General features: G+C 33.8%; 2 protein-coding genes, 1 non-coding gene and 1 pseudogene across 3 annotated transcripts; 2 read left to right on the top strand and 2 right to left on the bottom strand.

Moving 5' to 3' along the window:
- Positions 1–1,685: 1,685 nt before the first annotated feature.
- LOC123886046 (polypyrimidine tract-binding protein homolog 1-like) lies at positions 1,686–7,349 on the bottom strand. The gene is made up of 8 exons (XM_045935382.1): positions 7,330–7,349; positions 7,010–7,067; positions 6,829–6,933; positions 6,672–6,753; positions 6,156–6,268; positions 5,529–5,967; positions 5,175–5,284; positions 1,686–4,853 (listed from the first exon to the last, which is right to left on the bottom strand). Exons 1-6 carry the CDS (start codon positions 7,347–7,349, stop codon positions 5,794–5,796), a joined length of 552 nt encoding a protein of 183 aa, XP_045791338.1. The 3' UTR covers positions 1,686–4,853; positions 5,175–5,284; positions 5,529–5,793.
- A 5,020-nt stretch (positions 7,350–12,369) lies between these two features.
- Positions 12,370–12,443, bottom strand: TRNAI-AAU. The gene has a single exon. It is a non-coding gene; the product is annotated as a tRNA-Ile (tRNA).
- Positions 12,444–15,082: 2,639 nt separating this feature from the next.
- Positions 15,083–15,687, top strand: LOC123884018. The gene is made up of 2 exons (XM_045933005.1): positions 15,083–15,164; positions 15,274–15,687. The coding sequence occupies exons 1-2, from the start codon at positions 15,093–15,095 to the stop codon at positions 15,535–15,537; spliced, it is 336 nt and encodes a 111-aa protein (XP_045788961.1). The 5' UTR covers positions 15,083–15,092; the 3' UTR covers positions 15,538–15,687.
- Positions 15,688–18,021: 2,334 nt separating this feature from the next.
- On the top strand, positions 18,022–22,902 carry LOC123886044 (annotated as a pseudogene).
- The last annotated feature ends 263 nt before the right edge of the window (positions 22,903–23,165 follow it).

Genomic DNA, 23,165 nt, shown 5'->3' with positions numbered 1-23,165 from the left:
CAAATCTCAATTTATTTTCTCTATATCATTCTCGTTTTAGTTGTTATAGGTAACTCTCTTACTCAACATTATGATATTTTATAAATGAAACATCAATGTTTGGCATATTTTATAAATGAAAAAGTAAATTTTAAAAATGTTTTTTCCTTATTCTCATAAAATTAAATGCAAATTAATTTTTTCTTTCTTCCAATTTCTCAATAAACAACAACCAATAAAAATTGTTTTTACATCTTCTTATACAACTTATTCCAAGAAAAATACACAAAAACATATTTCAAATTATCATATTTTACTTTTTCTTAATAAGTGTGATTTTTTTTATTTTCCCTTATAATTTGCGACGGAGGGAGTATTTTTTTTTTTAGTAAAGATCATAACATATACCCTTGTAGGCAAATATTTTCTTCAAAATAACATTAAATGATATTATTCCATCCTTTATTGAAATGGTGATTTATAATAGGCTTAATTAATAAAATGGTCCCTTAAAGACATTTTTGGTTTCATATTGGTCCCTTAAAGAAAAAAAGGTCTAAATAGGTCCCTTAAAGAAAAAAAAGTCCGAATAGGTCCCTTAAAGACATATCCGTTAATCAGTTTGGTCCTATTTAGACCTCTTTTTAGGGACCAAACTGATTAACGGAGATGTCTTTAAGGGACCTATTCGGACTTTTTTTTCTTTAAGGGACCTATTTGGACCTTTTTTTTTTTAAGGGACTAATCTGAAACCAAAAATGTCTTTAAGGGACCATTTTATTAATTAAGCCTTTATAATATATGGATGTGGATTATGGATTACAGGGCAAATGAAAGTGGAGGGAGATGTATGCTCAGAACCAATGGGAGCATGTGGTCCAATTGGAAGTTGTAACCAAAGATGTAAAGCCAAGTGGAGTGGTGGACAAGGGACTTGCAACTTGGGCCTTTGCACTTGTAATTACAGTTGTGCTCCAATTCCAGGCCCACCTGAAAGGAAATGCACGAGTAATCTTGGACCTTGTAATACTCAATGTGGCAATGCATGTTGCAATAGTAATTGTGCTTCAAGATTTGTTCAGGGCATAGGTGAATGTAGTAATATTATTGGTTCACCTTTAAGGTTGTGCACTTGTCATTATGCAGGAGTATGTCATTGATTAATTTCTCATAAGGTGAGGTGTATGTATCACGGTGACAAAATGGAAAATATTCAACTATTAGAAATAAAGATGACAAATATGCGTCATGAATTAATCTATTATTATAATTTCTTAAGAGCATAGGCGCAACCGGGGTGACCGGGGAGGGCTGTGGCCACCGCCGAAAAAAATGAGAAATTACATTCATGACCTTGAAATTTTATAAAATTAAAAATATATACTTTATATATATTAGTTCACGCGATATTTGTTCATGTTGGAACAATAGGCCGGATGGTATTGTTTGTCATGTAAATGGATGGTCCGGGTTCAACTCTTTGTAACTCGTTCCGCCACAAATTGTGATTGTGACCTTGATAGACTTTAGTAAACATAAGATAGATTCGATTAGTACGTATTTAACTATATTGGCACTCGACTATCCTTCTATCAATGGAGGGAAATTCGTCATTCTGTCGATTTTGGTTAATATACAATTTATTTTTAGGTGTAAATAAGAAGGAAAAATTAGAGAGGAAAAAAAGAGAAAAAAAAAAGACAATATGAAGATCAATTTGGAGATATATTCAATCCACTTAACATAAAGCTGGAAGAGATTAACTAACTACCTACTAATACTAGCAAAATATGTCAATTGCATAATGTCTCAAAACAACTAATTCTCCAACCTACAAAACCTGTCACAATTTATAACTCTTTGTCAACGCAAGTATTGCCTTGATTTGTTACAAGATATTGGTTTGCTTGGAGCTAAGCCTGCAAAGACACCTCTTGACCCTTCTGTCAAGTTACATCAAGATACATCTCCACTATTTGAAGATATTGCTAGCTATAGAAGATTGGTTGGAAAACTGTTGTATCTCACTACCACTAGGCCAGACATTGCCTTTGTCACTCAACAACTTAGTCAATTTCTGACCTCACCTACACAAGTTCACTATGATACTGCTTGTAGAGTCGTCAAATATCTCAAAGGTTCACCTGGTCGTGGATTGTTCTTTAGCAGGACTTCAAAATTGCAATTGCTTGGTTTTACTGATGCTAATTGGGCTGGTTGCCTTGATACACGACGCTCCACTTCAGGGTATTGCTTCTTCCTTGGCTCCTCTTTGATTTCATGGCGTGCCAAGAAACAACACACTATAGCTCGTAGTTCTTCAGAAGCAGAGTATCGTGTCTTATCTTTTGCTGCTTGTGAACTTCAATGGCTTGCTTATTTGCTCAAAGATTTAAGAGTGTCATGTGTCAAGCCTCATGTCTTATATTGTGACAACCAAAGCGCACTTCATATTGCTGCTAACCCTGTTTTCCATGAACGCACCAAGCATCTTAAGATTGATTGCCACTTTGTTAGAGAAAAATTGCAACATGATGTTTTCAAATTGCTTCTCATTCACACCAAATCTCAACTAGCGGATTTCTTCACCAAGCCTCTTCCTCCAAAATCCTTTCATTCCTTCATTTCCAAGCTCAACATGATTGACATTTACCATGTTTAGCTTGAGGGAGGGTATTACACTCTACAGTTGCTTGATATATAAGCTACCTCTCTTAGTGCTTGTGTATCTTTGCTTAGTGTACAGCTTATGTAGAGTAGCCTAGCTAGTACTTTGTTAGAAGTTTGTTATAACTTCCTTCACCTATATAAAGGTGCTTGTAACCGTTTTGTGAATCAATCAATGAAAATTAGTTTTTGAAGTTTTCAATATGCTTCTTCTTCTTCTTCTTCAATCTTTCACCGCATTTTTTCTTATCTTCAACAACTTCATGAGTAAACATAAGAAAGATTCGACAGCCCACCCTAAAAAATATTCCTAGTTCCGCCACAAATTGTGATTGTGACCTTGATAGACTTTAGTAAACATAAGAAAGATTCGACTAATACGCATTTAACTATATTGGCACTCGACTATCCTTCTATCAATGGAAGGAAATTCGCCATTCTGTCGATTTTGGTTAATATACAATTTATTTTTAGGTGTAAATAAGAAGGAAAAATTAGAGAGGAAAAAAAAGAGAAAAAAATTAAAAAGAGACAATATGAAGATCAATTTGGAGATATATTCGATTCACTTAACATAAAGCTGCAAGAGATTAACTAACTACCTACTAATACTAGCAAAATATGCCAATTGCATAATGTCTCAAAATAACTAATTCTCTAACCTACAATACCTGTCACAATTTCTAACAAAGTTAAAATTAAGGCTTAATTAGTATTGTGGATATTTTTGGTTTCATATTAGTCTCTTAAAGAAAAAAAAAAGTTTTATTTAAGTCCCTTAAAAATACATCCGTCAATCATAACGATTCTTTCCGTTAGTCATATCTTTAGGGGACCAAAATACTAATTAAGTCTAAAATTAAAGATATCAAAGTTTATATTTACCTTAATGAATTGTGTTGCAAACCTTGGTAACTTTTCAACAATTGTTAATAAAATGTACGAACTCTTTTTTTCCTAATATTTTCAGCCATTGCATAATGTCATAAAACAACTGATTCTCCAATCTACAATAACTGTCACAAATCACAATTGCTAACAAAACAACTTCAACCCCACCTTGAATATCGTGTCATTCATTATATATAACAAAGGTGAGTTCAATACTACCTTGCAACTTCCAAACACAATTGAAAGAATTCATTTATCCCCTTCAAAAGTCCAATAAGCAACTGCATACATATTTTTATGATTATGGTTGCAAGGCATGCAAGGATCGCATAATAGTTTTCGATGATTAGAGGTAGGCTTACAATTCCTATGATATATACGGTTTAACACACTTGTATGGTTCCTGTCAAACACAGGGCCGGCCATACCCTAAAGCTAACAAAGCTAGGGCTTTAGACCTCTAATTTTTAAGACCATTTTGGCTTAAACTTTGGCCACATATATTTATTTATAGGCAAATGCTAAATAGTGCCTCAGGGGCACTCTTTAAGCTCTTAAATAGTAAGTTCTTTTTATTGAATTTTGATAGAAATGCGTAAAGACAAGGCATTGGAAATTGGAGTGTTTAAGTTTTTAATAAAAAGTTTCTTTTAATAGAATGCTTAAAAAGTGCCTCGGAAACACTCGTTACCAAGACCCTTATTTATATTATATAATGAAGGCCCCAAAAATATTTGATGCATTCAATATAGCCTAGCGGTTGTAGTCTTTCTATTTTCATTCGATTAAGGGTCACAGTATCATCATCCTCCCATTTATCGAACCGTATAGGTTCAAATACTATATATTTTCCATCAGGGACATTCTATTTTTTCCATCGGTTCATTCTATTTTATAGAATTTAAAACAAAGTAGGCTTTCTTTTTTCATTCCTTTAAGGGTCACTGTATCATCATCCTCCCATTTATCGAACCGTATAGGTTCAAATACCATATATTTTCCATGAGGACATTCTATTTTTTCCATCAGGGTCATTCCATTTTTTACATCAGGTCCGTCTATTTCATAGAATTTAAAACAATGTAGGCTTTCTATTTTCATTTAAAAAAAAAAAATCATTTTCTATCAAATAGCATTTCTTGATATACATATATACAGCATGAGAAACAATGTAAAGTTAAATAAATAGTGCTAACTTAACATTCATACCTGGTATAGATACGTCTGCAATTGCATCGAGAGCCCTGCATACAGAAGTTGCAGTACCATCCTGGCATTAGGCATCATAGGCAGCAAAGAAGGAAGAGGCTGATTTTCTACATTTACATAAAGGTTCTCAATCAAAAAGTTTTACTATTATATTATATATTACTATATACAAAAAAAAAGCTGATCTCAAAGACCAGAAATCTCTAAGAACTTAATAAATAGAATACCAATCCATCAGATTTTAATCACATAATAATTACACATTTCATAAAACAATAGGTATTTAGTGTTTCTAAATCTAATGTAACACTAATCTAATGTATATCAAATTATTTGAAGATAGCAGTTGTAAAAGAAATGATATCATACGTGAGTCATTTATAGAAGTTGAATAATAAAGAACACCTATTTAAATACTAAGTGTTCACCTTGTTGAGAACAACCACACGTGATTTGTTGGTAATCGCCATTTTATGCAAAAAGAGATTATCACGAGTAGAATAGAACTTTGGCTTTCCATTGCCCAATTCAGTAACTGCTGTAGCCAGTAATGAGTAATGAAGAAGAGAGAAAGAGATTATAAGTATATGCAATTCCAAAGCTTGCAAATTAAATTTCATTATTAAAATTACTAATAAATATCGATGATGTCATGATGTACTTTCCAACTAAACAGCAGCTTAGTAATATTATCACTCTTCCATCATTGAAGCTATTCTGCTTTTTGATTGAATTGACGTTTAAAAGTAAAACTATAACTTTCTAACCATAATAATGCTGACCTGAAGGTGAATCACCACCAGGTCTTGCATTTGGCTGCACCCCAGGCCGAACCAATCCTTGAGCACCAAAGCTGGTTTGCATGTGAGGCGAGGAACCAGGACCGGAAGTTGAACCACCACTAGGCTGTAAATTTACATTGTGTGGAACCCCGGGATGGCTGCTTTGAGCAAGAGGCGAGGAAGCGGTAGGCATAGCTGCGGACGCGTAGGCGGACATAGTAGGATATGCACCATTTTGAACAGGATAAGCACCGGGAACAGGTACTTAACCCGGTCTAACTGCATGCTGAGTTAGATCCCATGATGGCCCTTGTCCTCCAGGAACTTGAGTCTGAAAACCAGGGGAACTGGTTGGGTACATAGGTGCAGCCTGAGGATTTTGCCAAGCTGTTACAGGAACTTGTGGTACTGTATAGTCTCTACTTTTGTCACTGAAAGCCTGAAACCAAAACATATTACAGTAAAATTAGACTCAGTTTCATTCAATTGTCATAAACAAATTACCATAAAAGCATACATCTAAGTATCAAATCTGTTTCCGATCAAGAAAGTGCCCACATTGCTTCTAAGAATATCTCTTAAATTTTTTTCCCTCATTAACATTAACCCAAAAACACATTTTTATACCTTTACATTGAGATCAGTATGACGAGAGTATGATAGATGAAGCTTACAATAGCCACCATCATATATGCAATGCCCCTCTAAAGCTTCTCTAGCAGCTGCTGCCGTCGTAACATCTGCAAAAACAAAAAACAAAAAACAAAAAAAATCTCAAAATCATAGAGAAGTACCATAATTATTTCTATCCATCCATTAGCAACAAAAAAAACATCCACGTTCAACACTAAAGCAGAAGGAAAGCATTTGGTTAATGAAATAATCAACAAAAAGGACAAAATATGGAATAGAACTGATATGAAATGGTCAAAACAACCGAAAACTAGACCATTGGTTATCAATCATTCAATCTAAACACTATTTTGCGAATACTAATTCTCGGCATTAAGCACACAAGGAACCACCAAATTGAAGGATAAGAAAATAGAGGAAAGAAAGTATGCATATATATACTAGAAATTGTATATAAAAATGGAACGTAGTGCACAAACTCAAGAACTAACAGACAAAAAGGATTGGTACCTGGGTACTGAATTAGTGCCTGAGTTTGACCATTCTTTTCGAACATGGCAATTTTCAGGACAGTACCAAATGCAGAAAAAACCTGTAAAGATAGACCAGCATTAGGGTATATTCACACACTAATTAGGAAGTTTTACTGAAATATATAAATTCTCACCGTGTTGATGACGTCAACAGTAACAGCATACTTCATATTTCCAATGGCAGCCAAAAGTACATTGCTCTCCGGTTCTCTCCTCTTTCCATCGGGACCAATAACAGGCTGAGGATTACAAATTGTTAACACATACTAAAATAGAAAAATCAAAAAGTTATTGAAGAATACAACAATAAAATACCTGTGCTGCCCCCTCAATAGCACTATGATTGACAGGAAGCGTAGGATTTGTATAGTCCCTAAAAAATCATGGAAAAATTCCGTATTATTAACCATTGACAAGCTAACATCTAAAAGAGAAAAATATAAATATAGCCATACACATTAAAGAAAAGACTATATTAAACATATATAGCTAAGGGATCGTTGGCCATTTGGCCTAACAAATAGATTTGTTACAATGTGACTTGACTATGAAGAAGTTGATGGTTCAAATTGTGGAATAAAACTATTGCAAATGCAAGATATGACTTTCTATGATAGATCCTAACTGAGTCTAACCCTTCCCTGTACTCTACCATCGTGGGAACTTATAGCACCACATTGCCCTTGCCCATTAAACATATAAGAAGATCTTGCTAGAGGATACAGCAATTGAACCAAAATTGTTGACACGGGTGAATAGACAACCCTGTTAACTTTATGTAATGTAATTTTCAAAATATAATGATAGAAGTGATGCCAGTTCACAATACAAGCTTATTCATACAATTATGGTTCACAAACAATTTGTTTGAGTTCGCCAAAACTGCATCAATTGAAGAAATGTTTTACAAGAGAGCAAGAGTGTTTATGTGAAACACACAAGTCAATAAAATCAAGTCCACCACTGAAACAATCCAATCAAAGTTCGTCTAACTAGTATGCAGTTAATCGCAACAACAACAAAAAACTAGTTACAAAATTGTATGCAAATACAACTACCATACCTCTAATGTAGCCAAACCTTTTAATACCAACTCAATCATCCTTGACCTTGTCTACAGGAACATAAAATACTGATAAGTAAAAGCTTCAAGAAGGTGTTGAAACAAACAATTATTAAATACACATATGTTTATTAGAAATGTTTCAAGAAACAAGAGATTTACAAAGAGTTAACCATCATCTATGTAAGCAGGTTATTCAAAAAACAGAAAAAACTCCCAATCTATTCTTAAGCTTCAACTTCAATCATCTTTAGATTTCAAGATATCATCAACAAGATTTAATTTTGCTAGATTATTATAACATGGCCATCTTATTTTCTCTTAATTTTTGGTTTTTTGAAACTACAAACAAAGCAAACAAATTTGTGCTCGTACGTACCCAAGAAACAAGATGAACTTTTGGAACTACAAACACCCAAAGTTGTTGCCAAAAACCTAACATTTGAACAAATACACAGCAAAAAAAAAAGGGTAAACATCCATGTTCGAAGAATTGATAATTGATTTTTCAAATTACCAAGAATTGATAGAAAAAGAAAAGGGGAAAAGGGATAATGACTTCACCAAAATTACCAAGGTGAGAGATTGAGCGATTTCTTTCGTGATTCGTGACGGTGGCAAGTTGATTCATTGAATCCTGTCCGTCACGGTGGATAGGAGCTGAGTGTGACGGTGGGGAGAGGAGCTTGAGAGAGGCGGTGAATTGGACTAGGGTTACATTGTGTTTCTCTCTCTTCTCTTCTCTTTACCGCCGGAGGTCATGATTATGTATGAGACATTTGTTTGTAGTGGGAGGAATAAGAGACTCAGGAAAGGTTTCTCCCTGGTCTGGTTGGCCTTTATGTGGGTGATTTGGAAGAGTAGGAATGAGAAGATTTTTAACAATGTTTTTGGGGTGGTTGAAGATGCTGTGGATTTAATCCAAAGATTGTCATGGCAATGGCACTTAAGTAAAAATGCAGAAGCACCATGCTTACTATATGAATGGGTTTGGAATCCTGGGGACTGTTTGCTTAGGTAATGTTTCTTTGAAGTGCTGGTTTTTTGCTGACAATGTGATGGTGTTCTTCTTGCTCCTGGCGTGTTTGTGTTGGTGGGGTTTCTTGCTATTGTTTTTCTGCTGTTGCTTAGCTTCTGCTTAGCTTGTCCCCTGTTTTCTTTGTGTTTAGTATTGTAAGGGGTTTTAATATATCCTTGACAGTGTCTATTGTATGCTCTTTTTTTTAGCTTCATAGTACTCCTTGTACTCTTTTTTTATAAAAGATTTTGGGATATTAGCGGGGATGAAATTTTTAGGACAGGGGTTATGTGGTTGGAGCAAGGTGCTTTTCCCTTGCAAGTTGTAGAAACAAACATTGTGCTTATTCCAAAGAAAGACAATCCTGTCACCATGAAGGATTTTAGGCCAATTTCTTTATGTAATGTTCTCTATAAAATTATTTCAAAGGTGTTGGTGAATAGATTGAAATTGTTATTACCAAAATGCATTTCTCAAGAACAATCGGCTTTTGTAGAAAATCGATCCATAATTGATAATGTGATGGTAGCTTCTGAAATTTTGCATCATATGAAGTGTAAAACGAGGGGACGAGTAGGAGAGGTGGCCTTGAAAATTGATATCAGTAAGGCTTATGATAGAGTCAATTGGGGATATGTGAAAAACATGATGAGGATGATGGGCTATCATGAGAAATGGGTCAATTGGATGGGATTGTGTATGGAAAGTGTGCAGTATCATGTGCAAGTTAATGGAGAGAGGGTTGGTTTGCAAACACCGGGTAGAGGACTCCGACAAGGGGATCCTCTATCTCCCTATCTTTTCATCATATGTGCAGAAGGTCTTTCGGTCCTACTAAAAAGACTAGAGTCTCGTGGAGAAATTCACGGGGTGAAAGTTTGTAGGGGATCACCAATACTAACTCATCTTTTATTTGTCGATGATTGTTTTTTATTCTGCAGGGCTGAAGAAAGAGAAGCTACCGTATTGGTAGAAGCTCTTAAAAAAAATGAGGAAGCATCAGGCCAGGCTATCAACATGCAAAAGTCAGAGATTTTTTTCAGCAAAAATACATCAGGTGAATTGAAGGAGAAAGTGCAAAATATTTTGCAGGTAATTGAAAGCACGGGGTCAAATAAATATCTTGGCCTACCATCTATGGTGGGTAGAAAAAAGAAGGCTATATTTAATTACATCAGGGATCGCATCTGGCAACGCATTCAGAATTGGTCAGGCAAACACTTGTCAAAGGCAGGAAGAGAAGTCTTAATCAAATCGGTGGCTCAATCTATACCAACATATTGCATGAGTGTTTTTCTTCTCCCCACAACTCTAGGTGAAGAGATTCAACGAATGCTAAACTCATTTTGGTGGGGATCAAATCGGAACAATGGAAGAGGCATCAATTGGTTGAGTTGGGACAAGTTAACAATGCGGAAGGAACATGGCGGCATGGGATTCCGACATCTATATGGATTCAACTTGGCTATGCTAGGGAAGCAAGGTTGGAAATTAGCAGCCAACCATGATACTATAGTGGCAAGAATTTTCAAAGCTAGATATTATCCAAGAGGGAATTTTTTGGGGGCCAATTTGGGCCATAATCCAAGTTTTATATGGCGTAGTATCCACACTTCACAGGTAATTGTCAAGGGAGGCATTAGATGGCGGTTGGGAGATGGAAAGAATATTAGAGTTTGGCGTGATGCTTGGTTAAGAGATGGAGCGGACTCTTATGTTACAACTCCCATGATATTAGGAAGGGAGGACATGCGTGTTAATGATTTGATAGAGGAGGGTGGTAGAGAGTGGAGAAGGAGCTTAATTATGGACTCTTTCAATGAGAGAGATGCTCAATGTATTTTAAGTACTCCTTTGTTTGGTGACATGCAAGAAGATGTGCCTAGTTGGAAGCATTCAAGAAATGGTGAGTATAGCGTCAAATCCGCTTATTATTACACGATGGAAAATCTTGTGGATAATACGGGTTTGAGAGTCGAAGGAAATTGGGGAAAAATTTGGGGATTAAAAATTCCACAAAAAATGAAGGTGTTTCTTTGCAGAGCGGCGAGAGGATGTCTACCGACAAGATATCGACTCCAACGGAAGGGTGTAAATTGTCCTCATACTTGTGCTTATTGTCAAAATAATTTTGAGAATGATTGGCATGTTTTCTTTGGTTGTGTGAAGGCACAAGAAATTTGGGAGGAAGCGGGGCTATGGTCTTTAATTGAAGGCATGTTTGAATCGGCTGAAGGTTTTGTTTCTTTATTTTTCTCTCTATTAGAACTGTTGTCACAACATAATATTATCTTGTTTGTTGCTGCCTTTTGGTGTATCTGGAAGAGAAGAAATCAAAAGATATGGGAGGATATTGAACTGCGTCCATCGGTCTCTTTACAACTAGCAACCGATATCATTTACCAATGGAAAACAGCTCAAATATCTCATCAAAAACAGCAGACCAGCGCTGCTATTTTGCCACATACAGTAGCAGCGAGAAATGTTCCAAGGGAGGAAAGCAGTGTCAGCGCTAGTGCATCAGCCGTACATGTAATATGGACACCTCCGGTGCAAGGTATTCTTAAATGTAATGTCGACGCGGCGATATTTAAGGAGCAAAACTGTTTCGGTGCGGGTATGTGTTTAAGAGATGACAAAGGAAATTTCATCCGTGCTAAAACAACATGGAGTTATGGCAATCCACTTCCATACGAAGCAGAGGCATGGGGATTGAAAGCAGCTATTTCTTGGTTACGAAATTTAGGCATTGCTAATGTTGTTATAGAACTAGATTGCAAACTAGTGGTAGATGGCATTAGCGGTAAACTAAATCTACGTACAGAATTTGGTGCTATGTTAGCCGTGTGCAAAACTTCTTTACGTTAATTACAAAACTTTAGGATAAGTTTTACCAGGAGACAAGCCAACAATGTTGCTCACTTGTTAGCAAGAGCGGCGTTGTCCTTTGCTAGTCGCCAAGACTTTGATTATATACCATCCTGTATTGAAACTATTTTGATTAATGAAATGAGTTAAGATTGTTACGGTAAAAAAAAAAATTTATTTGCCGATCAAAAAAAAAAAATCAACTCAATTTTGTTTATTAACCTCTAGTTTTTAAGGGAACAAGTCTAGTTAATCTAGAGTTCGACTACGTAGTAAGTAATGTCTGGTCAAAATTTGTTATCACCAGAAATTGAACTCGAATTCTCCCAAACAATTCTTCTTGGAATGAATCCGTTAATCACTTAAACTCAAAATTTCTTGATTTAATGAACTCAACTTTGAATAATACAACTAGTGGCTTTGGCTTGCCAATAGAGAAAAATGACTTATTTGATCATTTCACACACTTTAAGAAAAATGCATAAATAAAAGAGAGAAAGTTCCTTACATTTTTCATTACTAGTAATAATGATTAAATTGGTTGAGTATGCCACACATAAACAGGGGCCCACATAAAGGGTAAATTGGAAAAAAAAAATGACTTTGGAAGTTATATAGATAATTTATTTTGGGACAAAATCAAAGTCAAAAAAATGTCATTACAAATTCACGTAGGTATCGACATGTGACACACGTGTTTTTTTTATAATCAAAAATAATAATCATTGGCCCATGCAGGTCTCGAACCTGCGACCTTCGCGTTATTAGCACGACGCTCTAACCAACTGAGCTAATGGGCCACATATGTGTCTATATTACATTTAATTATTTTATGTTTCTAAATTATTATTAGTTTCGATGTATCGATGTATCGATGTCGTTGTCGTGATACTGAGATTACTAACTCTAATTGTTGAAAATTGTTATATTGGTTGCTGTCATATTCGTTGGAATGCAAATCAATATGCTCAATGATAGAATTTGGATGAAGGAAACTTCACATTATATATTATTTCACACATTGAATGAAAATATATGATTCTAGTAAAGAAAAAAAAAATTACTAACTTTGTTTCACACATTGAATTAAAACATATGATTCTAGTCAAGAAAAAGATTACTAACTTTGTTTCTTACATCAGAGATTAACAAATTGAATGAAAGCATGATTCTAGTAAAAAAAAATGATTACTAACTTTGTTTCTTACGTCAAGAGATTTACAAACTTACAATAACCGTCTCATCTGCTAACTAACCCTTCAACTGCTAACTAACACTTCAACACAACCCTTCATCATCATAGCTTGAATCTATATGATTCAACCATTTAATCAAAATCCATCTAATGAATCCAACATTATCTTGCAGCCTCCAAACAGAAATTTAAGAGTTCATTCAACCCTTTCACAAGTTCTGAAATCAACCACATACTCATTTTCATGATATATGGTACAGCAGATTTGTATAATTCCTGTAAACCATAATATGGTGATATATATATATATATATATACCATTGGTAATGGATCGTTATAATTGATGATAATTTGAGAAGAACAAAGCATAATCCATAAAATATGATGAGAGAATAATGGAAGGGTATCAAGAAATAAATTTAATTCAATATTTAATAAAAATATAACTTGAAAAGTTAATATATGAAAGAAGAAATTATATAGTGAAAACATTTTATTTATATTGGAAGATACTTACAAAGGATCTCGAGAATTCTTCAGATTGTTGTACTCAGAGAATTTTTCGATGATCCATAATGAAAACTAAACTTCCTTTTATAGAGAGGAAGGAAGAACCTATACTGACAACTGTCAGTTAAAACACAATAATTACATGAAAATTATTTCTAATACAAACAAATAACTTTTACAAAATAGTCAAAAGTAATAATAATGATGTCTGCCACGAATCTATCTTTTTGAAAAGCAAAGATTCCCTATAATTGTGTCGTCCATAATGACAATAATGCTGTTTGAACCAATAATACCTTTAATCTTGAAGATCTATAATCCCATAACAATCGTCTCCATTATCTCGGGTTAAGCTTTGAGACGAATCTCCCGAGTCCTCATCGTTGTTAATGTCTGACTCCGAAATTGCTGCTTGTAATTTCTTTAGTAATTCTTTTTTGCTGGTCGAAGAAGATAAATCGGCCAAAAATTTTGATTTTTCGGCTAAGAATTCTCCTTCCTTCTCTGTGGCTTCTTTGGTAACGAAACACTTGGGGTTTTTATTGAACCAATCTTGTAATACGTGTGATTTAATTAAGTCTGGGTTAAATTTGTTCCACCATTTAATCCTTATGCTCCGAACGATCCAGAAGATGTTAGCATTTGGAACTGATAATTCTTTTTTGAAAGTCCATGAAGTAATCCACGAAATTCCGAAAGTAGCATGAAAAGCTAATACCTTTAAATGATCTGACACATTAATTCTTGAGCTAAACAATTCAAAAGCTATAGCTGCATAATCTGGATAAATATTGATTTCTGGGCCCCATTCATGGAACCATTTAATAAACCATAATGAGAACTTAAGGGGGAAGTCTTTCTTAAACCAGATGAACCAAGAATGATCAAATGGTTGATAATATAACATATTGGACCAGGCTTCCATGTAGTCATAATATGAGTAATTCTGGGGAGTAAAGCGCCTAGTGAAACTTCTGGTATGAGAAGGATGAGCCTTCCAATCAGAAGGTGATAATATTTTTAAAATTTTAAATTTTGAGAAAATAATTTTATTTTTATCATTCTTATCAAAAGTATGAGTTATATCAATGGATTCAGTATCCACTAAAATAAACTCATAAAATAATCTGGACTTTTCTGGGTGAGAGGGTAAATAATGAAAACCTTGAGGGAAAAATTTGGAAGTAATTTGTAGTAATGATCCATCGGAATTAAATTCTGGTTCTAATAGAAAAAGAATCTTCTTGTAATCTTTTTCCATGAAAGGACAAGATAATGAATCTGGGGGGGTGTAGAAAGGTAATTTATCTGGGATTCTTGAAGGGGTATTTAATGAGGACGGAGTGTTTAAAGCAAAAGTTAATGGCGAAACTAATTTTGAATTTAATGATGGCCTAATACCTCTAGGCGATGAAGAGGGATAGTAGGCTGGTAAGGCTAAAGGGGTTAATGGGGTGAATTTATTTTGAGTTGATAATGAAGCAGAAGCAGATGAATTCTGTAATACTTGCTTTGCTGTAATAACCTTTTTGGACTCCTCAAGAGGAGGGCCTGTTGGAGTAAGCCCTAAAAGCCAATCTATTTTGATAGAATCGTCTTTTTTATGATGACTTTGATTTATATATTTAATATATATAATAAGGCATTTCTTTATTATGTTTGTTTCAAACTAATAAAGTCCTTAGAATAGCTAGTCTAATTAATGGAACATTAAGTGTGACTTATGTGCAGCGGTTCCATAAGAATGCAATTTCGATCCTCATTCAAGTGGGAGTTGGTCGTTACTTCCTCAATCTCTAGGGGTAGAAATGTCTTGGTATAGTTTAATTGATTTGTTTTCGATCTTTAGCTTATTACTTAATATCGATTTTTATGTGCGTTTGCTGGGATGTTCTAATATTGTGTTTTGTTATTTTTGCTTGTAGAATTTTCCCAGGGAATACACCAGAAATTGTTTAATGAACTCTGACAGGAAGATCTATCTTATTGATGTTGCATCTGGAAGAGTTTACAATTCAAAGATTTTCACTTCAGGTCAAAATAAAGAAAACAGATATGTTTACTCTTGTTGGAAGAAATTTGTGACTGAGAACAACTTGAAGTTCAGAGATAACGTTATCTTCAATGCCACCACTGGTGATAATGTTATCGAAGTCCAGATCCTGCGTCGTCGCCGTCGTTCACGTTAGTTAATTTGTTGATTTTCTTATGGGTGTATTGATTTTAGTGTTATTCGTTTTGATTTATTTCCTGGGCTCTTGTGGTTGTATTGTATCAGAGTTTTTAACTAATGGTGTTTTTATTTCTCTTGGACTATGATGAAAAATATAATTGTATTGATTTAGTTTGTGTGTTTTTAATTATGAATCTATGTCTTCCCAAAGGAGAGTATAGTTATTTAGTAGCTAAAATTATTCAGTGGTTTCTCTTCTGATTATCAACAGACAATTGATTAATGTGGTGTATTTTATCATATTATATGAGAATTAAAAAGGATAATTATTTGATGGCTAATTATTTAGTCTTCACCATCATAGATGAGTAATGTATCGAATAAGAATTTTATAAAATACATTATTTGGTTAAAAATTTATATTGTATAAATTATATTCATTAAAAATTTTTGAAAATTATTTGATGGGTTTTCAAGACTCATCGACGGTAGATTTTGTTTAATTTGTATTCGCTATAATTTTTTCATAACTGGTTTATCGTAAACTACTTGATGAAGTTCTCGATATTAAAATTTACCGATTAAAATGTATTTTGATTTTTTTTTCCTATGATGTCAAGTTGCCACTCTTTGTTTTGGTTAGTCATTCACTAGGTTACTATTCCATCTGTTATCTATATGTCATAGCTACAGCTAATATGCATTATTGAGTCACACTACATAGCTCTAGGAAAGATGCATTATTGAGTTAGTTTCAATTGATTAAGTAATCAGTTATTAAGAAGTGTCTTATTATAAGCAACCTTTCAAAAGACAAGATCGTAATTGTAATTCTCAAAAAATACACATCTATCATAATATTAACTTATTTTAGTTAAGTTGAAAAATTGCAAAAAAAATAAAAAATTAAGCGACCTATTGAGTATTTCTTTATATTTGTCTTCAACCATAGTTAAATTTAGCTTAAGGTAGGCTATTTTATATATTATTATTTATATTGATGTTAAATAATGTATTTTGTCTTATTCTGGTTCAATTATTGGATCTCTAAATTCCCAATTTGTCCTTTATGTTGTTTCATTCATCCTTTTTTTCTTATAAATACTTAATGGTGTTTGTCTCATTTCATTGTATTTTGAGAACATATGGATGTTTTTTGACATCTCTCAACTCTTTAGTTCATTTTAGTATTGCACAATTATTTTTCAAGTTTATTCATAATTTTGATAATGACGGTTGATTCAATAGGGCATTGTAATTTAAGCAGGTTGATGCGACGCATTCGTATAGAAAAAATGAAACTTAAACGTCTGCAAAGAACTCGAGTTATTAAAAAAATTAGTATTAGACGTGGATGTAAGTTTATTCTTTATAATTGTTTTAACTTTGCTTAGTAGTTTTGAGTTTAATTGTTGTGCACCGTCGGTGTAAATTATTTTTACACATACATCAAGTGACGTGTTGCCACGTCATTTAATGAATGTGACACATCATGTTTTTTAATGACCATACATATGTGTCAGTTTTTTATTGGACGCATGTGTAAAATAACTTTACACCGATGGTGCATATAAATTAAATTCAGTAGTTTTTTAATATGGTACGAAGGTTTTTTCTTTTTGTGTAACAATTTTCATATTATTTTTACCAGTGTATCGGTCAAAGGCTGGGATGCTTTTGTTGGAGCAACAAATTTCAAATTCATCTAACAATTCTTCTTCTTTATGTAATGATACTTCATATTACTTAGAGCACAACCAATTATATTTATTTGTTTATTCCAATTGTTTTAGCGTGCTTGATAAGCTCTTTCTGCGGATTTCTCTATCTAGGTTATGTAAAAAAAAAAATGTCTTGTGTTATTGTGGGTTTCTTATAGATATTTGATTTTCGTATAATTTTGATGACAAAAAAAAAAAATTTGCCCAAATTTTCATATCTTTTTATATACTATTATAGATTTTTTATTTTCATTTAAATTGTATGAGGACTAAAATATATCACATTATTTTATTTCCATTATTCATAAAGTAAGTTTCAGCAAGTCCTCTTTGTTAAAAAAAAAAACCTCACCAAGTCCTAAATATTGTAGTTTTAAAGCTATTATTGGGAATCCTTTTCACTATTTACACTTGGGCCTACTTAAAAAGTGATAAAAAAATTCAGAAAACTTGACCCATTATTTCTAAAATTGAGTTGGTTTTAATTAAAACTAAGAAATAAAAAAACAAATCACACACTTAAAAATTTATGAAAAAATAAAAAACAAAAAGGCAACCATAGTAATAAAAAAAATTCAAATCTAAATCAATACTAAAAACACAAAACAAAAAAGTCAAAAATTCCATCCCTTTTGAAAAACGAAACTAACTATCATCTTCCAGTCGAAAAAAAAAAAACCATAAGATTGTTCTTATTTATTGGTGTTGAAAATCTTAAATTTTTAATTTGGGCGAAATCCTTCTGGTTTTTACTGAGAAAAAAATATCATTATACCTTTATGGAGATCGGTTGGTTCTAATGCTTGATTAATACAAATCTACAAAGGGGAAAGAGAAGTCTGAATGTTGTTCATCCAATTTTTGGTTCGAATCGCACCTGGAGATTGTAATTCGTGTTTGGTATCGTCGGAATTTTTTGTAATTTCATTGAATTTTTTATCCAGCTCGTGCTGCTTGTTCATACGAGGATGAAAATGCTCTACAGGCTGATTTTACAAACAATAGGAAATTTCGATCAAGTGAAGTAGTAGGTACGATTACAAACTAATTAATAGATTCTTATTGTATATTTTGCAGTTAATTAATGGTTGTAATTTTAGTTATTTATAATGTAATTGTCAAATTACAGAGTATATGGATATTGGTGATATGGATATTGTGTGTCCGGATTGTGGCGCAATGATTTGGTATCACGAGAGAGCTAAAAAGGATCCTGGGAGCAATGCGGTTAGAGTTTCTTTCTGTTGTAAAAAGGGCAAGATCTTGATACCATATTTGGAGGAACCACCACCGCTAATAAGATCTCTTTTCAATGGATTTCACCCAAAAAGTTCTCATTTTTTTGGAAATATAAGATCTTACAATAATATGTTTTCTTTCACTTCACTCGGAGGAAGAGTTGATACTCCATCTAATGATGGACATGGTCCTCCTCATTTTGTTATTGTTGGGCAAAACTACCACCGAATTGGTAGCTTACTTCCTAAACATGGTGAATCTCCAAAATTTGCTCAGTTATATATATACGATACTCAAAATGAGGTTTCAAATCGATTATCCCATTTCAGGTAATTATATATTCGATTTAATATATTTCAATTATGTTATTGTTTTGCATTAATAAATTGTAATGTAGATAGTTTAATTTTGGTGACATATAACATGTGATTTTTGTTCTTTCGTAGTTCCCTGGATTCTAAAAAAGCACTTGATCCATTGTTGGTGGCAGAAATTTTGGCTGTCATGGATGAACACAATTTGTTGGTGAAATGTTTTCGTATGGTTAGGGATTACCTTGATGCTGATCAAAGTGTCTCTGTAAGTTTACGTTTATTTCGTGATCGACAAAGAGATCCCCGAGTTTATAATTTACCTAGGCTTGATGAAGTGGCTGCATTGGTTGTTGGTGATATTGGAGACGATGAGGATGGAAGAGATATCGTCGTACGCAAAAAAAATGGATATTTGAAGAGAATTCATGAAACTCATGCAAAGTATATTCCGTTGCAATACCCATTGTTGTTTCCTTTTGGTGAAGATCAGTACCAAGAGAAAATCCCTCTTAACCGTTTGACAGCCTCAACAAGCAAAAAAAAAAAGAACTCGTGTTCCAATGCGTGCGTTTATAGCATTTCGTCTTCAAGAGAGAATGAACGAAGATTCTATTATTCTTAGGAGTAGAAGATTATTCCAGCAGTTTGTAGTTGACCTTTATTCGATGATTGAATCTCAAAGGTTATCCTGGGTAAGGTCTAATCAAGAAGAAATTCGATCGGATTTTCTTGCGGGAATAGAAGAAGCTGTTAGTCGTGGTGATTTTGTTGCATCTTCCATTGGGTCTCGAATCGTTTTACCGTCTTCTTTTACTGGTGGGAGGCGCTACATGTTCAATAATTGTCAAGATGCAATGGCCATTTGCAAAAAATTCGGTTATCCTGATTTATTTCTTACTTTCACCTGCAACCCAAAATGGCCGGAAATACAACGCCACATGGCTAAATCTGGTAACTATTCAGTATATAGACCTGATATTACCTGTCGTGTATTTCAAATGAAATTAAATCTAATGATGGCAGATTTTCGAAAGGGTCAATTTTTCGGTAGGGTTGTTGCAAGTAAGTAATTTGCTATATTTTATTGTGAAATTATTTATTATGTTTTGCCTTAGTTTTTTTTATCTTTTTATTGTTCTATTGTTAAAACTTGCTTCTTAATATTGATTATTGATCAATTTTTACAAGGTATGTATACTATTGAATTTCAAAAGAGAGGATTGCCTCACGCACACATTTTATTGTGGTTAGATCCTCAAGATAAATTGACTACAGCGGCTGCAATTGACTCGGTGATTTGTGCTGAATTACCCGATAAAAAGTTGTTCCCTAAACTTTATTCAACTGTAACAAATTTCATGATTCATGGACCATGTGGGAATGGTTTCACCGAATCTCCTTGCATGAAAGATCATCGTTGTTCTAAATTTTATCCAAAAAAATTTGTGTCGCATACCTCTTTTGATCCAAGTGGATATCCTATTTATAGGCGCAGAGACTCTGGGCACACTGTGATTAAAAAGGAAGCAATTCTAGATAATCGAAGTGTTGTTCCGTACAATCCGAAACTGATGATGAAATATCAAGCGCATGTTAATATAGAATATTGTAACAAATCAAATTGCATTAAATATTTGTTTAAGTATATTAACAAAGGAGTTGATAGAGTGACTGCTACTTTATATAAAAGTGATGATGAATGTGTTGATGAGATACAGCAGTACTATGACTGCCGGTTTTTGTCTCCATCGGAATCTATTTGGAGGATCTTTGCTTATAAGATTCATTTTAGGTGGCCTCCAGTCACTAGATTAACTTTCCATACCCAAGGTAATCAGAGAGTGGTCTTCAATGATAGTTCTAATCTAGAGAAGGTTCTAAAGTCCAATAGTGAAAAGGGTACCATGTTTTTAGCTTGGATGGCTGCAAACAGGCAATATCCTCAAGGTCGTCACCTAACATATGCTCAATTTCCAACCTTATTCACTTATGATTCTGATGGTCGGTTTTGGAAACCGAGGAAAAGTGGTGGTTCGGTGGGTCGCTTGACCTACATTCCACACGGTTCCCGTGAGCTTTTTTATTTAAGATTGTTGTTGACTGCCCAAGTTGGATGCACCAGTTTTGAGGATCTTCGAACCGTAAATGGTCATGTCCATGATTCATTTAGGGAAGCTTGTGCTGATTTGAGGTTATTGGAAGATGATCGAGATTTTATCAATGCTATTGTTGAAGTTGCAAATATTGGATCTGGATACTCTATTCGAAAGATGTTTTCGTGTTTTTTGATGTCTAACTCAATGAGTGATCCTTTTAATGTTTGGGAACAGTTATGGGAAATTCTGGCTGATGGAATATTGTATCAAAAACGTCGTGAGTTGAATTTGCCAGGTGAACTTCTATCTATTAACAGTTTATTTATGTTTTTTTCATTTATATTTTATTTAATAGTTTTTTTCTTCAGATTTTGTTATGTCCCACGAGGATTTGAAAGAATCATGTCTCATTGAGATTGACAATTATTTGCGGGCAAATGGAAAATCTCTGGAGGACTATGAATGCATGCCGAAGTTAAAAGAACAAAATAATGGTATTTTCAATAACATTTTGCTCGAGAATGAATTTAATTATGACTATGATGATATGAGGATTCTTCACAATGAACATGTTGGTAACTTAAATTCAGAGCAATTGATTGCATATGAAGATATTTATAAGGCTGTTGATAATGGACTTGGATCTATGTTTTTTGTTGATGGATATGGCGGGACTGGGAAGACGTTCTTGTGGAAAACTCTTTCTTACAGACTTCGTTCGGAGGGAAAAATAGTAGTAAATGTTGCATCTAGTGGTATAGCTTCTATCCTACTTCCCGGTGGTAAAACTGCCCATTCACAGTTTGGAATTCCTTTAGTTCTTACCAAGGAATCCTGTTGCCAAATTGATAAAGGTAGTAAAAAGGCACAGTTGCTGATTATGACTAGCTTAATTATTTGGGATGAGGCTCCTATGATTAATAAGTGGGCTTTTGAAGCTTTTGAAAGAACTCTTCGGGATATAATGAGTGAAGTTGATGTTAAGAATAAATCTCTGCCATTCGGGGGGAAAACTGTTGTTTTTGGTGGAGACTTAAAAGGATCTCGCGCTGACGTTGTTCATGCAACAATTAATTCATCCTACCTTTGGCGCAGATGCAAAGTTTTGAGATTAACAAAAAATATGCGCTTACAATTTTCATCCAATTCAGTTGAAAATGAGCAATTACGAGAGTTTGCCAGCTGGATCCTTGATATTGGAGATGGTAAGATAGGTATTACCGAAGATGGTGAGTCAGTTGTTGAAATTCCTCGAGATATTTTAGTTTAGAGTTCTCTGAACCCGATAGGTGATATTGTTGAGGAAATTTATCCAAATTTGCTTGAAAATATACATGTTCCAGATTTCTTTCAAGATAGGGCTATTCTTGCTCCAACATTGGATGTTGTTGAAGAAATAAATGATTATGTACTTGCACTGATGCCCGGTGATGCGAAAGAGTATCTCAGTTGTGACTCAATCTCAAAAGGTGATGATGATGTTGGTGTGGATCTTAGATGGATTACAACTGAGTTTTTTAACGAAATCAAGTGTTCTGGAATGCCAAATCATAAACTTATTATCAAAGTTGGAACTGTGATTATGCTTTTAAGGAATATTGATGTTTCGTCTGGCCTATGTAACGGCACACGTCTTATTGTTTTCTACATGGGGAACATTGTTATTGGTGCTAAAATCGTAACAGGAACTAATACTGGTGATATTGTTTATATCTCCCGGATGAGTTTGGTACCATCAGATGCGAATGTTTCAATAAGTTTTAGACGGCGCCAATTCCCCTTCTGTGTTTGTTTTGCCATGACAATTAACAAGAGTCAAGGACAAACATTGTCTCACGTTGGTTTATATCTTCCGAGACCAGTTTTTACTCATGGTCAGTTATATGTTGCTGTTTCTCGTGTTAAAACTAGAGCAGGTTTGAAGATTCTCATAGTCGGTGATAATGGTCTAGCCAAAACAAGTACCATTAATGTTGTTTATCCTGAAGTTTTTCAAAGAATTTGTAGATGACCATCCAATTTCTAAGATTTTTATTATTGTATTTTTTTTTTTGTTGACAAATATTATTGTATTGTTAAAAATGCTTGCTTAATGGAAATTTTTAAAAAATAAAATAATTTTTTTTTTTTTTTTTTTAAAAAAACCGTGCATTGCACGGGTGAAAACACACTAGTTGTATTAGACATTAATTGAATGCAAAGCTTGTTTGTATATAAGGAGTACTCAAATTTCATTGTATATAAATTATTTGTCATTTAAAATATCAACACAAC

This window comes from Trifolium pratense, linkage group LG5 (genome assembly GCF_020283565.1).
Source record: "Trifolium pratense cultivar HEN17-A07 linkage group LG5, ARS_RC_1.1, whole genome shotgun sequence".
Taxonomy (NCBI): Eukaryota; Viridiplantae; Streptophyta; class Magnoliopsida; order Fabales; family Fabaceae; genus Trifolium; species Trifolium pratense.
Note: the sequence above shows the minus strand (reverse complement) of the source record. Positions and strands in the feature narration are given on the sequence as shown.

Bases quoted from the DNA above. Each gene is read 5' to 3' on its own strand.
- LOC123886046 (XM_045935382.1), bottom strand. From the start codon at position 7,349: ATGGTAGAGTACAGGGAAGG. The intron at 6,754-6,828 runs GTGAGAATTTAT...CTATCTTTACAG, and splicing joins CTGTTGACGTCATCAACACG to GTTTTTTCTGCATTTGGTAC. The intron at 5,968-6,155 runs GTATAAAAATGT...TTTTGGTTTCAG, and splicing joins ATACTGATCTCAATGTAAAG to GCTTTCAGTGACAAAAGTAG.
- LOC123884018 (XM_045933005.1), top strand. From the start codon at position 15,093: ATGCAATTTCGATCCTCATTCAAGTGGGAGTTGGTCGTTACTTCCTCA. The intron at 15,165-15,273 runs GTATAGTTTAAT...TTTTGCTTGTAG, and splicing joins CTAGGGGTAGAAATGTCTTG to AATTTTCCCAGGGAATACAC.